Genomic DNA, 23,296 nt, shown 5'->3' with positions numbered 1-23,296 from the left:
CTGCAGATTGTAGATTGTAAGCTCTTACGAGCAGGGTCGTCATTATTTTTGCTTTAATTATTGTATTATCTTTAACTGTTACTTATGACTGTTGAATGTGAACCTCTGAATTGTAAAGCGCTGCGGAATATGTTGGCGCTATATAAATAACGATTATTATTATTATTATCATTATTACTGCACCCCATAGACATCCATAGTAGTATAATGCACCGCCATAGACATCCATAATAGTATAATACACCCCCATAGACATCCATAGTATAATGCATCCCCATAGACATCTATAGTATAATGCACCCTCCACAGATATCCACAGTAGTACAATGCATCCCATAGACATTGCAAAGATCTAAGGTTGTGGGTTGGAAATAATCACCTAGGCAGGTTAACAATGCAATATTTTATTCCTCACATCCACAGTAATACAACTCCAGATAAATGGCCAAAATACAGTTCCTCAAGTTCCCAGCCTGGGATCAATAGTTCCACTGACTTTGTATCAGGCGATACTCACTGTCTCCCAACTTTTGGTTGGCCCACAGATTTCGTATCTCCAGCCAGTATAGTCTGTAGCCACAGTCCATGCTCCCCCAGACGACAGATAAAACTATGGAAGCACAGGTATCCAGCAGCAACAGTCGTTTGAGAAAGTTTAAATCCCAATGGCATATCCCACAATTGTAGCACGTTCATCCAGCCCAGTCAGTACTGATCTCCAAGACTCCATATGCCATTGATTCATCCATGGTCCAGGTCCTCAGATTAGATCCTACCCCTTCAACATCATTCCACCAACTCCTCACTAAACATGTGGCTTCTTTTCTCCTTCATTGGGATCAGCCCTCTGAATGGGCAGAACTGCTATCACCCTTCCCCCCCCAAAGCTAAGGGTACATTAGTGGAGGCATTTTTCTCAGGTTGAACCCATCACCTGGGTCTGCATGTGAGACTCACTGTGGTGACGGCTCCGCTGGATCTACTTTCAACACTCACACACAATGGGTCTAGTCGCTGTTTGAACAATGGTTTAAGGATCCTGAGATACTGATGAGATTACTGGAATGCTGGACACTTTACAAGTAAGATTAGTGCACATAAACTGACGAGCAAGCAGAACATCAATAAAACACAACAAGCAAATCTCTAATAAAACACAATAATAATATAGACGGAAACGGAGCCCCGTGCTGGAAAACTCTCATAGTCTTTAGTAAGTGGGCAGCTCCTCACAGACATCCACAGTAGTATAATTCCCCCATAGACATCCACAGTAGTATAGTGCACCCTCATAGACATCCACAGTAGTATAATGCACCCCATAGAAATTCACAGTAGTATAATTCTCCCCATAGACATCCACAGTAGTAAAATTCACCCCATAGACATCCACAGTAGTATAATGCACCCCATAGATATCCACAGTAGTATAATGCACCCCATAGACATCCACAGTATTCTAATGAACCCCCATAGACATCCATAGCAGTCTAATGCACCCCCATAGACATCCACAGTATTCTAATGAACCCCCATAGACATCCATAGCAGTCTAATGCACCCCCATAGACATCCATAGTGTAATGCACCACCATAGACATCAATAGCGTAATGCACCACCATAGACATCCATAGTATAATGAATCCCATAGACATCTATAGTAGTATAATGCACCCTCATAGACATCCACAGTAGTATAATGCACCCCCATAGACATCCATAGCAGTATAATGCACCCCCATAGACATCCATAGGAGTATAATGCACCCCCATAGACATCCATAGTAGTATAATGCACCCCCAAAGACATCCATAGTAGTATAATGCACCTCATAGACATCCATAGTAGTATAATGCACCCCCATAAACATCATAGTAGTATGATGCACCTCATAGACATCCATAGTAGTATAATGCACCCCATAGACATCATAGTAGTATGATGCACCCCATAGACAGCCATAGTAGTATAATGCACCCCATAGACATCCATAGTAGCATAATGCACCCCATAGACATCCATAGTAGTGTAATGTACCCCCATAGACATCCATAGTTGTATAATGCACCCCCATAGACATCCATAGTAGTATCATGCACCCCCATAGACATCCATAAGAGTATAATGCACCCCCATAGACCTCCATAGTAGTATAATGCATCCCCATAGGCATCCATAATAGTATAATGCACCCCTAAGACTTCCATAGTAATATAATGCACCCCCATAGACCTCCATAGTAGTATAATGCATCCCCATAGACATCCACAGTAGTATAATGCACCCCATAAGCATCCATACTAGTATGGCCAATGATTTAAAAATATACGTATATATATATATATTCTCACTGTTTCTTCACTCCCACACAGGGCACGTCCTCTTGTGAAGCGTTCGATGGGAGCGTGTGACGTCACTGTCATGCACCCCGTCGCATGCTCGTCGACATCAGCTGCTGGCCAGCTGTGAGCGCTGCGACCGCGGTTGTTACGCCCCTGATACAGGGGTAGAATTCACAGTGATGTCACAATACAGGGGTAGTATATACGTAGCTGCTGTAGAACATTTCCTAAAGTTGTTACCTATTGAAAACTTGGTGGTTATTCATAACACTAAGTAATACCAATAATGCCCTCTAGATGGCACTGCACCCCTGATAATTTCCTAATATGACATTTATTATAACATTATTACAACATAGGAAAGCAGCAGAAAAAAACTGGAAATAATGTGAACACATTCTTGACTTTGAAAATTAAAGTTATGTCTTATGTAAATATAGTCGGTGCATAAATCTAGTCTCTTAGGTGCAGATCTTACTGCGGCTAGTAAAAATGTTTGCCCCTCTGCAATAAGGTGAAAGTACAAGTCGTAATGTCAACAGCACCATTCACTTCTGATGGAGACATGGATGGCGCCGGAGAGTCCTGGAATGGATATTTATCACATGGACCCCCATGGTTCTACTGACCCCAATTTACAGCTGTTATATTAATAAGTATCTAATAATAATAATTATTTTTTATTTCTATAGCGTCAACATATTCCTCTGCACTTTACAATTCAGAGGATCGATTTCTATTAGTTAGAAATGATTCTACATCGTTCTCGTTCACAGACGACCTGGTATTCGTTCTCGCCGCCTCCAATCTCCCTTGGTGAGAGATGAGGACGATCCGCAGAAAGGGCCTTAGTTTTGCTTAAAACATTTAAAGATTAATTGTGAGCTCTTCCCTCTAATGTTTATTCCTCGGAATAAAATATAATCTGTAATAACCTGCGGCCATATGCCAGTATTTACCGAGCCTCCACCAACTCCACAGCCAAGTTATTTACTACGGTTTATGCTGAGAAGGGTTTTAACTTCCAAGTGTAAAGTACTTAAAGCTGCAGAAGTCCGGGCTAAATGTGGCCCTGGCTGTAATCTGATTTATAGCCATGTGCATATGTGCGATCTGATCATCTACAACCCTCATCATCTCTCTGTAATCTTATCTGACAAATATAAGGAGTAAGTATAAAGAGGAGTCATTTCTAAGCAGAGATATTAAAAAAAAGTTCTCAACTTTAGGATTTCCAAACTACATTTGCTTCTGAGCTCAGTGATCAGCTGCAGCATGTTGTTACTACTGCAGCCAAACAACACAGAGTAAGGCCTCCTTCACACATCAGTGTGTCCAGTAGGTGTGGTGACAGTTTCCACACGTACTGGAGACGCTGACACACATAGACCCATTCAAATCTATAGGTCTGTGCACATGCCGGTGTGTTTCCATGGACTGTGTGTCCGTGGGCAAAATACGCTGACATGTCTGTTTTTTATCAGCAGATCGGGCTGCAAAATGTCCCGCACACGTGCACACTGATGACACATGGATGTAATCCACGTATCATCAGTGTGACATGTACCGGCGCCTGGGAATCAGCGGTACAGTACGCGCCGTTCCCTGGTGCCTCTCACACCATTGTCACCTGCTCTCCCTGCAATCAGCGAGAGCAGGTGACAATGATGGGAGTTGTATTTAGCACCCGCAGTGTACATTGTGTGTAAAATAAAGTATTAAATAGAAAAAAAAGAGTGGGCTCCCACCGATTATTCATAACCAGCAGAGGGAAAGCCACCCGCTGGGGGCTGATATTACTAGCTGGGGAAAGGGGCCATTATCCCTTAATGTTCCCAGGCTATTTATAACAGCTCACAGCTGTTTTGTTAGCCTTTACTTGTTATTTTACAGCGGGACCCCAGAAAAATAATTACGTAGGGTCCCCTAATATATTCTAACCAGCAAAGGCTAAACAGACATCTGTGGGCTGATATTAATAGCCAGGGAATGCTATGGATATTGGCCCACCTCCCAGGCTAATAACATCAGCCCTCAGCGGCCCCAGAAATGGGGCATACATAAGATGTGCTAATTCTGGCACTTAGCCTCCGTTCTTCCCACTTGCCCTGGTACGGTGGCAATAGGGTTGGGGTTGATGTCAGCTGTTTTATGGCCGTTGACATCAAGCCCAGGGGTTAGTAATGCAGAGGCATCTATAAGATGCCCCTATTACTAACCCCATAGTCATTTTGTAAAAAAAAAACACCCAAAATAAAGTTCTTTAATTAAAATAATGACACGAACTCCTTTATTGAAATAAACACTTTCCACTCTCTTTTTCCCATTTATTACGGTAAAATTAAAAATAAAAAACAATCATATTGCTGACCTGTCCGACGAGAAGGAAATCCACATGTCCCACATCGTAATCCATCTCTGCTACATCTGGATTTCATAGCCGAGTGGTGGCAAGATGGGGCCGCTGAGGGCTGATGTTATTTGCCGGGGGAGAGGAAGGGGTTAATATCCATGGCCTCTTCACTGGCTATTAATATCAGCCTACAGCTGTCTGTTTAGCCTTTGCTGGTTAGAATTTATTGGGGGACCCTACGTCATTTTTTTTCTGGGGTCCCCCTGTAATCTAGCCAGTAAAATCTGATCAAACAGCTGTGAGCTGTCATTAATAGCCAGGGAACATTTAGTGCTAATGGCCCCTTTCCCTGGCTAGTAATATCAGCGCTCAGCGGGCAGTACTTCTTCATGAGTTTTTATGTATGTGCATTTTTGTTGTGGAAATCGCATTTACCAACAATTTACCTGCAGATTTCAGGGTCCCCATTGAAATTATTGAGTAAAATCCACACCAAACAGGTATGTTTCTGCGGTGGAAATTAATCTTAAAAAATGCACAAAAAACAATTTCCATATGGATTCTGCACCAAACCCCAGATTGCCAAGAAACAGAACCTGTGACTAAGGCTGGAGTCACACTAGCGAATAAAAAATCTGTCTGATGTTGATCCAGAAAAATAGGATGAGTGTCATGCGAGATAGATAGATAGAGGAATAGATAGATAGATAGATAGATAGATAGATAGATAGATAGATAGATAGATAGATAGATAGATAGATACAGTTGGTACCAAATACTAATGAAATGTATGTAAACTTTTGACTTTGTAGTAAGTAATAAAAATGCCTTAAAACATTCTCTCTCTCTCATTATTCTGGCATTTGGCAAATATTAAAATTATGGTAATCCTAACTGACCTAAAAAGGGAAAGGTTTATTCTGATTTCATGTCAGATACTGAGAAAAACCTGCAGATGTGTCTTTGTATATAGTGGATGTAAACTTCTGGTTTCAACTGTAGATATATGATAGATAGATAGATAGATAGATAGATAGATAGATAGATAGATAGATAGATAGATAGATAGATAGATGATAGATAATAGATAGATAGATAGATAATACATAGATAGATAGATAATAGACAGATAGATGATAGATAATAGATAGATAGATGATAGATAATAGATAGATAATATATTGATAGAGAGATAATAGATAGATAGATAATAGATAGATAGATAGATAGATGATAGATAAAAGATAGAGATAATAGATAGATGGATAATAGATAATAATAGATAATAGATAGATGATAGATAGATAGTAGATAATAGATAGATGATTGATAGATAGATAATGGATAGATAATAGATAGATAATAGATAGATGATAGATAGATAATAGATAGATGATAGATAGATAATAGATAGATGGATAATAGATAGATGATAGATAATAGATAGATAGATAGATAATATATAGATGATAGATAATAAATAGATGATAGATAGATAATAGATAGATGGATAATAGATAGATGATAGATAATAGATAGATAGATAGATAGATAATATATAGATGATAGATAATAAATAGATGATAGATAATAGATAGATGATAGATAGATAATAGATAGATAGATAATAGATAGATAATAGATAGATAGATAGATAATAGATAGATAGATAGATAGATAGATGATAGATAGATAATAGATAGATAATAAATAGATGATAGATAATAGATAGATGATAGATAGATAATAGATAGATGATAGATAGATAATAAATAGATGGATAATAGATAGATGATAGATAATAGATAGATAGATAGATAGATAATAGATAGATGGATAATAGATAGATGATAGATAATAGATAGATAGATAGATAATAGATAGATAATATATAGATAATAGATAGATGATAGATAATAGATAGATAAATAGATGATAGATAGATAATAGATAGATAATAAATAGATGATAGATAATAGATAGATGATAGATAGATGATAGATAATAGATAGATAATATATAGATGATAGATAATAGATAGATAATAGATAGATCGATATTAGATAATAGATAGATAGATAATAGATAGATAATAGATAGATACAGATAGATAGATAGATAGATAGATAGACAGATAGATAGATAATAGATAGATAGATGCAGAGAGATAGATAGATAGATAGATAGATAGATAGATAGATAGATAGATAGATAGATAGATGCAGAGAGATAGATAGCTGTCAGATATTTATTAAGCTTTGTGGAGCTTATCCGGAAACTTTTTAGGAATAAATGTAAAAAAAATTATTTAGGGTCCCCCCTATTTTTAATAACCAGCTAAAGGAAAGCAGACAGCTGTGAGCTTGTCTTATTATTCTGGGAAAAGAAGGGAAATAGGACTTTTAATGTGAGAAACACCCCACCCAGTCCTATGGACCCAGACTAGGGGAATGTGAACATGACGTCTTTTTTTCGGCTGTAGAGTCGCTGAATTTTTGTATGTGAAGCGGCTTTTTTGGTGACTTTGCCGTCATTTTTTTGCAGTGCCTCTGACGCTGACGTCTTTTCTCTGTACTTTCTATTACAGTGGTGGAAGTCGCCTGAAGAATGATCTAGTTACTTCTTTTAACAGATTTACAGTTTTCAAAACCTAAAGTGGGTTAAAGAAGTAACAAAAGCCTAAACATGTGCACAGCAATATCGATTTGACATTGCTGTACAATATGTTCATTTTTTTTTGTTTTGCGGCAGTAAAAAAGATGCTGGCGGCAGAGCTACAGTGAAAATGACGGCAAAAACGCTGGCGGAGCTGCTTAAAAAAAGAAAAAAGCCATCGATTTGTCCTTGAATCGGCTTTGTGAAGGAGATCTCTGGCGGCTCCACTGTTGGATTGAAGATACCATGAGTAGAGATGAGCGAACAAGAAATTAAAGTTCAGTGATCGCCGAACACGGACTTCTTCCAGGAGTCCATTGCAAATGTTCGGAGTTCCGGAGGATGGAGGGAGAGAAAGAGAAGAGAGACATATAATAGAAAGAGAGAGGAGAAAGAGAAAGAAAAAGAGAGAGAAGAGACAGAGAGAAGAGAGAGAGAGAAACAAGAGAGAGGAAAGAGAGAGAGGAAAGAGAGAGAGAGGGGAAAGAGAGATAGAGAAATATGAGAGAGGAAAGAGAGAGAGAAAAGAGAGAGAGAAAAGAGAGAAACAAGAGAGAGAGGAAAGAGAGAAACAAGAGCGAGAGAGGAAAGAGAGAAACAAGAGAGAGAGGAAAGAGAGAGAGGAAAGAGAGAGAGAAACAAGAGAGAGAGGAAAGAGAGAAACAAGAGAGAGAAACAAGAGAGAGAGAAACAAGAGCGAGAGAGGAAAGAGAGAAACAAGAGAGAGAGGAAAGAGAGAGAGAAACAAGAGAGAGGAAAGAGAGAGAAAGGGGAAAGAGAGAGAGAGAAACATGAGAGAGGAAAGAGAGAGAGGAAAGAGAGAGAGAAAAGAGAGAAACAAGAGAGAGAGGAAAGAGAGAGAGAAACAAGAGAGAGAGAAACAAGAGAGAGAGGAAAGAGAGAAACAAGAGAGAGAGGAAAGAGAGAGAGAGAAACAAGAGAGAGAGAAACAAGAGAGAGAGGAAAGAGAGAGAAACAAGAGAGAGGAAAGAGAGAGAGAAACAAGAGGGAGAAAGTAGAGAGAGAGAAACAAGAGAGAGAAACAAGAGAGAGGAAAGAGAGAGAAACAAAAGAGAGAGGAAAGAGAGAGAGAAACAAGAGAGAGAGAGAATGAAAGAGAGAGAGGAGAGAGAAACAAGAGAGAGGAAAGAGAGAGAGAAACAAGAGGGAAAGAGAGAGAGAAACAAGAGAGAGAGGAGAGAGATAGTAACAAGAGAGAGAGGAGAGAGAGAGAAACAAGAGAGAGAGGAAAGAGAGAGAAGATAAACAAAATAGAGAGAAAAGAGAGCACAGAGAGAAAAGAGAGAGGGAAGAAAGAGAAGAGAGAGCGAAAAGAAAGAGGAAAGAGAGAAGAGAGAGAAAAGAGAGAGAGGAGAGAGAGTAGAGAGAGAGAGGAAAGAGAGAGAGGAGGGAGAGTAAAGAGAGAGAGGAAAGAGAGAGAGAAACAACATTGTTTTCAATGCGGTTCGGGTACAGTTCTTGTATCTCAGCCGAACTTTGGAATAAAGTTTGGGTTGACTCATGTACCAGAACCCGAACTTCCACAGGTCCGCTCATCCCCAGCCATGTGCACAAAGTCTGTGAGCGGAAACTCAACGTTTTTGAGGAGTTTGAGATTTGAAGACTTGGAGAGTTTCCACAGACACACGACCTAAGTAAGGCTGAGTTCACACTGAAGTTTTTTTTCAGGAGTTTAACAAAGAAACTGGGCACAGTCTCCACCATTGCTCCAACAGCAAGCTGTGATTGTGATTTACTTCACCTTCTGACTCCCAGCAAACCTCTGTCACATTATGGGGACAAGACTAAAAAAGACAGGAAAAGCTTTGAGAAAAACTGTGAAATTGTACTGAACTGCAAAAGAAAGGGATTGTATTATTTCTACATGTCCCACCTCCACCTGACGAGCACACAGTGAGATTTTGGTGAGTTTTTTCGCTGTATATTTTGAAAAAAATGTAAGTAACCTGTTTTACTTAGTGGGTGCAGAAAATCTGTAACATCAAAAACTCACCAAAAGCTCATTGTGTGAACATCGCCTAAGAAGGAGGTGTCAGCTGTCCTGCGGGCTGGTGGGGGTCCGACCCCCCTCTTCCTCCACAAAAAAAAATTATATAAAATGCCGCAATATTGCAGGTGAACAAAAACTGTGCGATATAAAAAAAAACAAAAAAAACTTGTCCTGGACTTAAAAAAAACAAAAAGCTTTTGATTCTTGGAAAACAAGAAAGAAAAATAATGTTTATAAAAGTTAAAAAAAACTACTTCCTCATGACGACTGATTGGTCGTACGACTGCGGTCGGTGCGATCTCGTTATTATTTTTTTTTTTAATAAAGCCATTATTACAATTTCAGCAATGAATGGGTTAAGACTGCCGGACAGCGCCCCGCCTCCTTTCGGATCTGTTCTCTGATTGGCTGCGGTCTCCGCACACTCTTTTCCTATTGGCCCGCGGACCTGTCACTCTCCTGGACGCTCCTCCCTCCCTGGTCCCGTTCTGTGAATGATTTGCGGCACCGGACATGGAGCTCTCCTATCAGGCGGTGAAGACGGCGGCGCAGAGCAGAGAGGCGGTGAGTACCAGCCGGGTATGACGCCAGGAAGAGAAGGACCGAGGGTAACGCACGGTATGTCCGCTGCCGGTGTCTCCCGGGGAATTCTGGGACTTGTAGTCCCTCGGGTACAGCAGCGCTCTGGTGTTTCTATGAGTCTCACGTGATTACCCTTTTGTCTCTGTTGTTTTTTGCTAAAGTTTACATTGGTTGTCATGGTAACGGAGCAGGCGCGTTTCCCTTCACTTCCGGTTCTGCCTGCGGTTGTGCGCCTGCGCGCTACGGTGACGGTCACGTGTGACTCCTTGGTTGTCACCGAACACGTGGCTCCTCTAGGAGGCAGTGAAACATGGCCGCTCTGTCTCCGCTTGTTCTCTAGGCCGGAAATTTGACCATAAAAGCGTTTTATGAAATTTTTTTTTTGCGGGGTGTGGGGGATATTACACAGATTGCCTCTATCAATAAAATGCGTGTTATTGGAATATTATTTTAAATTGTCGTTACACATAGGGTTGCGCTCTGACTTGCGCACGGCGTGGTGGATGTCGTTTTCGTACCATCATAGAAGAAGGGATTTTCTTATAACATTTAAAGGGGTATGACCACAGTCATTTTTGCAAAGTAAATGTCTGATAGATGCGGGTGACGTAGAGCTCGAGCTGCTGGGAGGGGAGACATATTTTGGATGGCTCGGACTTTCGGATGTGGAGATACCAAGTATTTTGTGTTTGATGTGAAGTGGAAGCGTCTAGGAGGAAGAGCTCACCGTGAAGATATGTGGACCGTGCATCTGATAGGATGGGGCCACCGAGTACGGACGCGCGTGGGGCATAAATGTCATTACAAATGGGTTGTAATGGTTCAGCAGCTGCCTGCAGCCGTACATCACCAAGCACAAGGCCGAGCGTCGGATGGAGTGGTGTAAAGCCGCCACCACTGGACTCTGGAGGAGACGTGTTCTTTGCAGTGACCAGAGTAAGGTTCTGGCACTCAAAAAACACAATAGCATTGAGATCAAAGGTTATGTATGTCCTTTTATTGATGTACATACTGCAAAGTCCAATTTAAAAGAAGATTTCTGCCCAACGTTTCAACCCACACGGGTTTTCCTCAGGGGCTTCAAAAACTAGTTCCAAAGTATGTGAAGAAAACAGCAAAAAACAAAAGTATCAATAACAATGTACGTACATCATCGAAACAACATAGGTATATCTATAGAGAGTAAATATAGGATGTGAAACAGCCGACATTCCCCCAAAAAAGGATCCATAATGTTTCAATATTAAAGCTGCTTCATCATGAGAACTTGAAATCATAGATAATAATATATATACACACACATGGGATAGGAGGAAAAGGTCAAGCGGCAAAATTAGTGATATCAGTGCATAGTGAAAATTAATATCGATCATGATCCTGTATTAATGTCATTGTGGTAATAGTCATATAAAATTTATAATACCCATATAAAGAGTTGAGAAGTATATGGTCAGAACTTGCTGTGACTAGTGAGTGTGGGATATCCTATAGTAAAAAGATTTATGATATTGGGGGAAAAAAACATAGGGTTTGTGGAAAATCAGGGATCTAGGAAAAAAATTTTTTATACATACCAAATGGTCAGTGAAATAGTAGAATATGGCCACAACCGGTACACTACACCGAGAGTTACCCTGTGTAGCTGTAATGAGATAACACACTGCTCAGTGTCTATAGCACATAGTCCATATATCTAAAGTGTGAGGGTCCTTCAATGATTTACCTGTTTAATATAAGGAGCTTAGGAATGACAGGCAATGATCCTAGGAAAAAAGAGGATCATAAAAAGAGAACATGTTCCACTAGAGAGAATCCAAAGTAGTTAACCCATAGAAGCGGTTTCAAAATGGAACGGATGGAAATGTTATTTGGGTATATAGATTACCTGTTTGTGCAGAGAAAGTCATGGATTGTGGCGCTCGCTGTGCTGACACAGCAGCTTTAAATACAGCGCTTCCGGTCTGCTGGAGCGCAGGATCCGGTATGTGGAACGCAAACTAGAGCATGTGCTGTATGTGCTGTGAAGAGCGCATAATACCGCTATATGTCAGCATGAATGTGTGGCACCCTGCTGTTCATAGGTACCACAGGACCCAGGGTGCATGGACGGACTTCTCCACAAGAGGCCCTCATTACATACAAACACCTCCACCCTTCCACCTCAACCACCAGAGGGAGCCCGTTAGGGATATATATATGGAGGGTGGAGCCAGGCAGCTCAGTTGAGTGTTTAGTCAGAGAGCGTGCTGACGCTGAGAGCAGCGAAGACGCAGCACGTCTGCTACTGAGTTCTGAGGGCCCCGAGTGTGGCCGAACGCAAGAGGAGAGAGGAGTTGAGCGGGCAGATGAGCATCATAGGCTCACCCTGATATACAAACCGGACACCGGGTCCGCGCCTACAGGGTCCCTCTATACCCAGTAGGGATCACCAGCATTCTAGGAGGACTACAAGTCCCTGGCTGACCTGAAGCTAGACCCACACAGGACCAGGAACCACGAAGGCCCCGGCGCCCAGGGATAGTGGTTTCCAGCAGAAGGTCCTACTACCGAGCGACAGGTGAAGGAACAGCACGACACATAAGCTAGGCCCAGTTGCAGGCTGGCCAGGAGCATACAGAGAGGCAGACACGGACCAGGAGGCCTTATACCCGCTCACTGGGGAGAAGTCCTGAAGTGCACCCATCCTACTGAGTACCCTGGACTATACCTGACATCCGCACCAGTAAAGGTATTGAAGCGAATCCCCTGTCTCTGTCAGTTACTCCTGCTGCGCCATTCCGCCTGCACTACAAGCCCCAGCATCACCACCCACCATCAAACTCCACACTGCCCCGGGGGCCCGCTCCACCTGTGGGGAGCAGAAACACCTCAGCTGCCATCCCAACACCCCCGGAGGTCTAAAGCAGTGCTGGTAATCATTACCAGGTACCACAGGTGGCGTCATGAACTGTTTATTTATTTTATCCAAGTTCCAATCCCCTTTTTCAAGAGTGAACCCAGGGTACGGGCCCGGGAGCCGACCACCGCGACATCCCCAAAACCAGGCAAAGGCCCGGGTACAGAGTCATCCCCATCCCCTGGGCGCGACATCACTCTTCCTGGCGTCATGAACAGGATTTCGTGCCCGCTGCCACCGGGTACTGTGCGCCCTAAAGAACTGTGTCGCATACCGTGGTGAAGTTTTGCCGCCAATTGCCGCTGTTTCCCGCCATTGTCCGCCATTTTCGAGTCGCCGCGCGGGAAGAAGAGGGGCGTAACCGCGGGAACCAGAGAGGCGTGACTGCTGGAAGTGCGCGAAGCTCAAGCCCACGCCTCGCGCTCTGACGCAGCACCAGGAAGCGTCAGGTCCTGGAAGGAGACCGTCGTCTGCGGAGCTGCGGCCTACCCGATTAAAGAAGCAGGAGGTAGGCTACGGTTCACTAGGGGGGCGCAACCATGGCCGACGACCAGCAAGCCGCCGGAGCACTGGTTAACGCTCCTGATGCTCAACTTGCGCCCGGCGTTGCACAGGCCGGAGCGGACGCCCCACCAGCAGGGGTCGTGACTCCGTTGATACCCATGGCCCTGCCGTATATCCCTGGAGCGAAATGGCTTCCCCAGTATGATGGCAAATCAGACACCCTGTCTGGATTCAAGAGTAAGATATGCGGTGTACTGGACATGTATTCTATGACTGGTAAGCAGAGAGCCGCTGTTGTGCTGGGACAATTGACTGGTGCCGCAGAGCGGGAAGTTGAAACCTTGGCCAGCCGCAGACCAGGAATCAGTATCCATTATCTTTAAGAAACTGCAAACTGTCTTTGAAAACCGCACTGAGACAGATCTCCGGATGAGGTTCTACCACTGTGCCCAGAAACCTGAGGACAGTATCCGGGACTACGCCTGGCGCTTACAGGAAGCCCTGCGGGCCCTGAAACAGGTTAGTCCAGCCAGCATACAAGATGAGAATAAAATGCTGACGGAACAGTTCATCCGGGGGTTGAGGTCCCAGGAGGAGAGCAGAACTGTACGGTGGTGGGCTTTAGATCATCCAGACTCCACCTTTGACACCCTGAAGGACATGGCTATTAAGGGTCTACAGCCCCTGGAAACATCAGGGACTGCTATCCAGCGTTACCAGGTTGGGGCCACCCCAGTGCCCGCAGCACCCACTGCTCCTTCATTAACAACTGAAACAAAAATGCAAACAGCGCCCCCTAGCGAGCTGGACTGCCTACGCTCTGAAGTGCATCAGCTAAGTAAAACCCTGGCCACTGTCCTGAGCACCCTGCAGCTACAGACGGAGCCAGAGCCGGAGGGAAGGATCCTACTCGTCGACAGCCCTGAGGATGTCCCCTGGATGAGGAGAAGGAGGACAACGCCACCCCGTAGTAGGACAACGCCACCCCGTGGGAGGACCAACGACCAACGTAGCCCTCCAGGAGACTTCATCTGCTACCGTTGCCACAAGGCAGGCCACACAGCGCAGAACTGTCCTTTAAACGGGCAAACCCTGGGGCCGAGGGCCGACACCCAGGAGTAAATCAACCAGGCCCATCAAGCTGGTACCATCGGTTTGTAGGAGGAAGGCCTTTCCTGTCCATCGTGCTGGACGGTATAGCAACACCTGCGTTACTGGACACCGGCTCACAAGAAACCATCATACCTGATGTCCTCTACAAAAGGTACTGGTCCATAGATGAACTCCACCCGCCAGCCCCAAACCTCTCTGTGTATGCCTCTAACGGCCTTCCTCTTAACCTAGTAGGGGTTAAGGACGTGACAGTGAAGGTGGGGAGAGTGGAACTAAAGGACCAAGGACTAATTGTCATAGAATCTAACCCTGGTGATACCAATCCGTATATGATACTTGGTACAAATATTGTTGGTAACTGTTTGGGAGAAGTGTTGTTTTTACTCCAACAGATTGCTGACACTGCCAAGCCAGGGCAGAGGAAGGTGCTCCAGAGAGAAATTTGAGCCCTCCTGTACCAGCAACAAGTAAAGCTAACAGGTGGTGAGATTGGTAATGTACAGGTGACAGACCTGATACCCATTGTGATTCCCCCAATGAGTGAGATGCTGATTTGGTGTAGGGCAGCAATAGGTCTCAAGGGACAGAACTACCAGGCGGTAGTGGAGCCCATTAGCTCAGAGCACAGACCTACACTCCTAACTGCTAGAGGGGTAGTTGATGTACGCAATGGGAGGGTACCTGTACGTCTCCTAAATTGTGGGGAGGAGGAAGTTAAATTACCAAGATACGCCACTGTTGCCAGATTGTATACTGTGAATAATGATGCCATACACCCAGTGGAATCCTTGACCCCACCAGATACAGTGGAGGACAATGACTCCGAAGCTCAGCTGGGGGATTGGTGTCAACAGCTCCATGTTGGGACTGACGCCACTCCTGTCCATCAGAAACACGGTGTTTACAGAGTGGTTCAGGAATACGAACAAGTGTTTAGTAAACACCCACTTGACTTTGGAAGGGTTAAAGGGGTACAACACCACATACCCACCGGTAACCATCCACCCATCAAGGAGCGTTACCGACCCATACCACCAGCACATTATCAGAAAGCCAAGGAAATGTTACACGACATGAAAAAGGCAGGGGTAGTAAGGGATAGCTGTAGCCCCTTGGCAGCTCCCCTGGTCCTGGTCAGGAAAAAGGACGGTAGCATGAGGATGTGTGTAGATTATAGACAGATTAATCGCATAACACATAAAGATGCGTACCCTTTGCCCCGTATAGAGGAATCCCTGGCTCCACTAAAATCTGCCAGTTACTTCTCTACACTGGATCTCACTAGCGGGTACTGGCAAGTCTCTGTTGCTGAGGAAGACCGAGAGAAGACGGCCTTCACCACCCTGATGGGACTGTGTGTGTTCAACAGTATGCCGTTTGGACTCTGCAACGCACCCGGAACGTTCCAGAGGCTGATGGAGTGTTGCTTGGGACACCAGAACTTCACAACAGTGCTGCTGTACCTGGATGACATTATTGTGTACTTGAGGACATATGAAGCACCTGGCAGAGGTATTTGAAGCATTGTCCTGGTATGGGATGAAACTAAAGCCTTCTAAATGCCACTTCAAGCAGAAGGTTCAGTACCTGGGACACATAGTCAGCTCAGGATTCAAACTCTGATACTGTAGTTTGAGAGACTGATACCTTACCATTGCACTATCCAGTCAAGTGATAGCAACTAATAACTTTTCTTGTCTTATGAGATCAACCATGAAAATACTCAAGGTGACTAAAAGTCATTGTGATTCTGATGTTTGAAGAAAGTCACACATCAGACTCAAACATCATTTGAATTTGGCTTGCTTGCAGTCTGTGCATAAGTCCCAATGAGTTTTAGACAAGTTTGCACTGACAATCATATAACCAAATAGAACTCCAATGTTTTTACAACTAAATTAATAGCTTAGTGGTTAGTGCAGTTACTTTGGGACCCAGAATTTTGGGTTCAAGTCCCATCAGGGAATAGTTACTTTTTTTTTTTATTATTATTATTACAGTTGTAAAAGTCACTCGTCAGATTCACTCTTCAAAATCACTCGTCAGAATCATTTGTCAAAATCATTTGTCAGAATCATTTGTCAGAATCACTCGTCAGAATCACTCGTCAAAATCACTCGTCAAAATCACTTGTCAGAATCACTTGTCAGAATCACTCGTCAAAATCACTCGTCAAAATCACTCGTCAGAATCACTTGTCAGACAGGGTATTTAGCCTCAAACTGACATCATTCTGATGTTTGATTTTGATATCTGATCATGTCCTAAAATGGACACTGTATTATTGTGTGTATATCATATTCATGAATCATGTAATTCACACTCTATTTTTCTTGTAATTCTTACCTTCCTCTTCCCTCTTATACTTACCTTATGAGCTCGCCATCCTACCACTAATTTATCCTTCTCTTTTTCAGACATTTCACAGTTAGATCCGCATTGTCCCTATTACATTAAGGGTATGTGCACACGATGCAGAAATGAAGCAGAAAATTTCTGCATCATTTCTGCATCTCCCTGGCAGAAAAAACGCATGCAGATTGTGCATGCATTTTTCCTGCGGAATACATGCGGATTCACATGCGTTTCCGCATGTGGATTGACAAGCGCTTTCCAGGCGATTTTAGCATCACCTGGAAAGTGCTTGACAACTAGGTCACACTATATAAATCCATGCAAACAGCATGGATTTATATAGTGTGACCCGAGAGAGTGTATATACTTACCCTCTGATGGCCCGCGCTGTCCTGCTTTACACTCCGTTCTCCCGGCTGCCGGCAACTTTGAATTGAAAGACCTGCCGACGTCAGCGTCACGTGACCAGTCACATGACTCTGACGTCAGCGCAGGTCCTTCAACTCACTGCAAGTGCTGGGAACCAAGCGGGAGCGCTGCGCGGGCCGACAGATGGTAAGTATACATTTATTTTTTATTTTATTCTTGTTTTACAGCTTTTTTAATGGTACCTGGGTGTGGATGAGTCTCCTCTTCTCCACACCCGGGTACCATCCGCACATTAGAACGTGCCAATAACGCAAGTACAGATGCAGTCTTGCGGAATTGGCGCGTTCTAATGCAAGTCAATGGCGGCGAAAACGCCGCGTTTACGCAAAATTAATTGACATGCTGCGGATTTTTGAGCGCAGCATAAACGCTGCAGAAAAATCCGCATCATGGGCACAGCACATGCGGATTTCAATTGGGGAACATTGCTGCCCTTCTACCATGCGTTTTTAATGCGTTTCCGCGGCGTTTACGCAACTGCAAAAACGCCGCGGAAACGCATTAAATACGCATCGTGTGAACTCAGCCTTGCAGCTTTGCGGTTTAATCATGTATCCTTTGTCATTTGAATCATCTCCACACTTGTGTACCTAGTGATGTCTCACAATGTTTACCCTCCCCTTTTCTCCTTATTTGGGTCCCCCCTTTCCTCCCATGCACGCATTCATGCAGACATATGGCGGTATTATGCTCTTCACAGCACATGCGCTAGTTTGCGTTCCACATACCGGATCCTGCGCTCCACTGATGCACTGATATCACTAATTTTGCCGCTTGACCTTTTCCTCCTATCCCATGTGTGTGTATATATATTATTATCTATGATTTCAAGTTCTCATGATGAAGCAGCTTTAATATTGAAACATTATGGATCCTTTTTTGGGGGAATGTCGGCTGTTTCACATCCTATATTTACTCTCTATAGATATACCTATGTTGTTTCGATGATGTACGTACATTGTTATTGATACTTTTGTTTTTTGCTGTTTTCTTCACATACTTTGGAACTAGTTTTTGAAGCCCCTGAGGAAAACCCGTGTGGGTTGAAACGTTGGGCAGAAATCTTCTTTTAAATTGGACTTTGCAGTATGTACATCAATAAAAGGACATACATAACCTTTGATCTCAATGCTATTGTGTTTTTTGAGTGCCTGAACCTTACTCTGATCTATGTAAAAAAAATTTGGTTCTTGGCACCTACTGTGTATAGTGAGCCCAGTCTTTCTATTTGGACTATGTGTTCTGTGCAGTGACGGATCACACTGACGGGCAGATCTGGATTTGGTAAATGTCGGGCTACAGAATACCTGCTTTAACGTGATGGACTGGGGCTGTCTGGTCCCTTATTTACTGCAATGGATAATGTTAACACTTTAAAAGGGGGTTGTCTCAACGTCTTAAAGGGGTTGTCTTTCACTTGGACAACCTCTTCTGAATCCCTATGTTCCCCCTCCATAAAATAATAACACATATACTCCCCTCCGGCGCCCTTCCTGTGGTGTTGGCTCTGGCTCAGCTCCCAGGGCTCACTTGACATGTCACGCAAACCCTGTGGCTAATCAGCGCTGCCGTCACTCTCCTCTCCTATGGACAAATCAAGGCATCTAGAGGAGGTGAGAGCTGTGGAGGCTGCTCTCATTTCCTCCGGATGTCAATTACATCTGTAGGAGAGGATAGTGAAGCCAACACTGATTGGCTGCAGGGATTGCGTGACATGGCATAAGTGTTATTATTTTATGACGGAAGGAACATAGGGATTCAGAAGAGTAGTGGACAAACCCTTTAAATGGATAAAACCGCAAAGTGCTCGCATTTTTGCAATTTACCTCTTATTAAATATCTTCTCAATTCTCAAGAATCTTATAATTTACTGCTCATTGCCGAGGTTACCGACCACCTCTGCAGACTATCAGCTCCTTGCTATAAAGGTGACAAGCGCGGCTCTGAAGCTGGTCGCTCACTGGATCACGCTACTTGCAGCATGGGAGAATGACCATACCGCTGTTCCGATCTGTCAATCATCAGGAGCACACCGCACCCCGGCAAGCAGAAAGTGGAGAGGCAGAGGAGCGCTGCGCTCCTGAAAATATTAGATTAGACAATCCCTATAAGGATGAAACCATTTTGGGCATTTTTTTTTGTTCGAAGGCCCATAGCTGTTTAATTACCCATTGGACGCAGCCATAAGGGAGCTCGTTGTTTGTGGTTCCAGTTGTATTTTTAATGATATCCATTTTGGGGTTCTCTTAATTTTTTTTAGAGGCAGAGAAACGGTTGAAGAACATCAATATGGCGCTTATTGGTACCATTTTGGGGTATGCGGATGAGCGAAAAACAGCAATTTTGGCATTTTTTACCTCCTTCAGTCTAATCGTCAACATGCGTGATCACTTTTGGGCCTTATTAAAAATAAAGCACCTTACCAGCAATGTCGGTGCCACTGTTCTTCGGCTTGTTGTGTCACGGAACCGCTGCAGCCAATCAGCTGCTACTGATCAGCTCTAGCTCCTCAATACTCCGTCAAAGCGGAAATATTAAATGTGGCCCCTGATTGGCTCAGTAATCCCGTGACACATCTTCTTGTGACCCACTGAGAATAGCGGCACAAACATCGCTGATACGATAAGTATCCTCAGGGCCCTGAAGTGATTGAGGAGTGGGCAACCCCTTTAAATTGCCAGGATCATCTTTCTATTCTGGCTTTATACATAGCTGGGCTCCTGCAGCTGATCTCAATGTTACAGAGGCAGTACCGGCTGTTATGCCCAACGGTGGCGCAAGTGGATTTATGGACCCACTGTGCCTCAGGGGTCTGCCTAGGTAGGGGCATAGCTAAGTGGCTACCAGGTGTTCACTGCAGCGCCAGATGGTAGAGACAGGCTGGGCTGCAGGTAGCCACGAGGTACCACTCCTAGGCAGATCCCAGGACTGCAGCTGCTGACCTAAGGGGTCAGGTTTGCCACTGACACGAACTAGGGCTATGTTCAGACACACTGGTCTATGATACTGAATCAGGGACTGCCCGCACACGGACCGGGTGACAATGTTCATGCACTAGCCGCACTGGGACCAGGAGACTTCGGGAATTGGACTGGCTGCATCGGGACCAGGGATTCGGGTTTAGGACACTGTCTACACCGGGACCAGGGGATCTCACAACTCACTAGTAGGAGAAACTACACTACTTCTACTAATGAATACTGTTGCTTTGGCGACTTCCTAATGGGGAGGGAGTCTTATATACAAGATGTCTCCCAGATATTGGCTGTGAGCCATCTCGCAGGTGTACTAATTATACTAAATGCCTCTCAGGTACAAGCTGAGGGTATTTACTATATGTGTTCACTGCCCAGGGCTGTGGAGTCGGAGTCGTGGAGTCGGAGCCCATTTTGGTGGAGCCCTAAAATATATAATAAATTGGGTACAGTAGTACAATGCAGTTTGTGGGAAATATTTTTTCATAAGAATTTGGGAAAGTTATGAAATGTCCTATAAATGTCTGTCCTATTCCTGATCTAAGGGTCTACACTTTTAGCTGAGATGAATCTGTGCTGCAGTAAATTTATCACTTAAAAATGAGCCGTGTATGAGGGAGACCGAGTCGTGGAGTTGGAAGTCAGGGAAATTGAGGAGTCGGAGTCGGAGGTTTGGCTTACCAACTCCACAGCCCTGGCGCTGCCCCTTTAGGAAGCAGAGTAGGGAGCGCGTTTGCGCACTAGGTGTGTCCGCAGGAACTGCTTCGCGCACTACAGTAAAGGACAGGAATCACGCCGGGGACCACGCCACAGTGCAAGGGTGGTGAGTGTGCCAGCGTCCGATTCAGGGCTGTGGAGTCGGTGTCCATTTTGGTGGAGTCGGTATAAAATGGACCGACTCCAACTCCTAAAATATATAATAAATTGGGTACAGTAGTTCAATGCAGTTTGTGGGGAATATTTTTTCATAAGAATTTTGGAAGGTTATGAAATGTCCTATAAATGTCTGTCCTATTCCTGATCTGAGGGTCTAGACTTTTGGCTGAGATGAATATATTCCTTAAACATGAGCCATGTATGAGGGAGATTGAGGTTTGGCTTACTGACTCCACAGCCCTGGTGTCCCTGCATGGAGGGGGAAGGGGGCACCATGCAAAAGCGCTGGTCATAGTGTTACACCGGCCCATACTTAAAGGGGTTGTCCACTACTTTAGATTACCTCCCCCCCCCCCCCCATGTATCCCCCCGGGGCCCCTAAGACTTTTTGTAAATACCTTCCGTTGCAGATAATGCCTGTGAGCCGCGCTATCACTGGCCGCTCACAGGCATCACATGACCCCAGCCGGCTCTGACATCCACTGATGTCATGACAAGTGCTGACAGCAGCCGGGGTCCCTCTTCCGCGTTCCAGGTGGATGCCAGGCTGTGGGCGGGGTTACCCCCCTGCGTCACACCCGACATCCACCGTGCGCTCTGCCTCTCCCCATTCATTGGGAAAGCGCGCGGTGGATGCCGGGTGTGATGTAGGGGGTAACCCAGCAGCCACCGCGGGGACCCCAGCTCTGAGTCACGCCTCACTTGTTGTGACGTCAGCGCGGGGTCACGTGATGCCTGTGAACGGCCACCGATAGCGCCACTCACAGGCATTATCAGCAACAGAAGGTATTTACAAAAAGTCTTAGGGGTCCCGGGGGGATACATGGGGGGGGGGGTAATATAAAGTAGTGCACAACTTTTTTAATGACTGATATATCCGTTATGTAGCATTAAAGGGATTGTCTACCAAAAACGGGATAGGTGATAACTTCTAGATCAGTGGGGTCCGACCACTCGGAAGAACAGGACACTTATATCCCCGTTACAATGGCTTTGCAGTGCACATGCCTGAACACAGCACCACGCATCCCCTATGGGGCTTCCAAGCATTGCTCTGCTTTTTCTGACAGTACCACAGATAATGAATGCAGCAGCGCTCGGACCTCCAACCTGCCGATCCATTCAATAACATGGATAAAAGTGCCTCGTCCAGGCTGAAAATTCCCCGTTCTGCGGGTCCCAGCGGTCGGACCTCCACCCATCAGTAAGTGATCATCTATTCTGGGGATAGGTGATAATGTGTTTTCACCGGACATCCCCTTTAAGGGATTATTACCGCAGCATGCCACATCTACCCAACAACTCCCACAGACAGACTCCGAAATGTTATAGAGCCGTCGCAGAAGAGTAGAAGTCGTTGTAGCTGCAGATGAAGGGCTGACTCCATATTGACACCCATGGTTCTGGAATGGGAGGTCCAATCATGTAAGTGTGATGGTCGGGGGTCCACAAACTTTTGGCCGTAGAGTGTTCTACATAGGAGCTGTATACACATAACATACAAACAAATACACCCCTAGTCTGTATGAGATCTCTGATCTGCATTACTGCTGTATAGACCAGGGTTCCCCAACTCCAGTCCTCAAGGCCCACCAACAGGTCACGTTTTCAGGATTTCCTTAGTATTGCACAGGTGATAATTCCATCATCAGCACAGGCAATAGTTACATCACCTGTGCAATACTAAGGAAATCCTGAAAACATGACCTGTTGGTGGGCCTTGAGGACTGGAGTTGGGGAACCCTGGTATAGACTATACTATATAATGGGCGCACAGTGTGATCAAATTGTATGAGCCCATCTGCCAGTGACCAGGTGACCTCTTCAGATGGACGTTCCTGGGCCGAAGCCTACACATATGAAGGGCAGGTTGCTGTGACTGCACTACAGTAGTATTCAAGCAAACAAATACCACCTAAGGTATATGGGAACATTGACTACACACATTTTGAGCAGCATTACTGCTGTTTAGACTGTACTTTTAAAGTCCAGGGACTTAGCTGATCAAATGTGTGAGCCCATCCGCAAGGCATCTTCTCTGTAGATTGGAGCCTACACTATCAGAGTGCGGTAAATTTGTAGGCCTTGGCCGAGGATAACTAATAGGAGAAGCTGGAGAAACCTCCATCAGTTGCCTTCTTACTGGCAGATGGGTTCGCACATTTTGATCAAACCCATTCTCTTAGAACCTTGCTTTTCTAAG

General features: G+C 44.5%; 1 protein-coding gene across 3 annotated transcripts in view; it reads left to right on the top strand.

The window, feature by feature from the left end:
- Positions 1-9,795: 9,795 nt before the first annotated feature.
- The window catches only part of KATNAL2 (katanin catalytic subunit A1 like 2), a 35,328-nt gene continuing 21,827 nt past the window's right edge, over positions 9,796-23,296 (top strand). Inside the window, exons 1-2 of one of the 3 annotated variants that reach the window (XM_073680554.1) lie at positions 9,832-9,927; positions 22,164-22,297. Coding sequence is in view for 1 of the 3 variants with exons in the window: in XM_073680536.1 (XP_073536637.1) it covers positions 9,877-9,927 (51 nt within the window). In the remaining 2 variants the exon portion in view is untranslated. Of the gene's footprint in view, positions 9,982-22,163; positions 22,298-23,296 lie in introns of all 3 variants that reach the window. The other 2 variants (XM_073680536.1, XM_073680545.1) reach the window with 2 other exon arrangements.

The sequence above is a fragment of the Phyllobates terribilis genome, unplaced genomic scaffold (genome assembly GCF_046119375.1).
Source record: "Phyllobates terribilis strain yellow unplaced genomic scaffold, ASM4611937v1 Scaffold_1__5_contigs__length_1240528914, whole genome shotgun sequence".
In the NCBI taxonomy this organism is placed as follows: domain Eukaryota; kingdom Metazoa; phylum Chordata; class Amphibia; order Anura; family Dendrobatidae; genus Phyllobates; species Phyllobates terribilis.
Note: the sequence above shows the minus strand (reverse complement) of the source record. Positions and strands in the feature narration are given on the sequence as shown.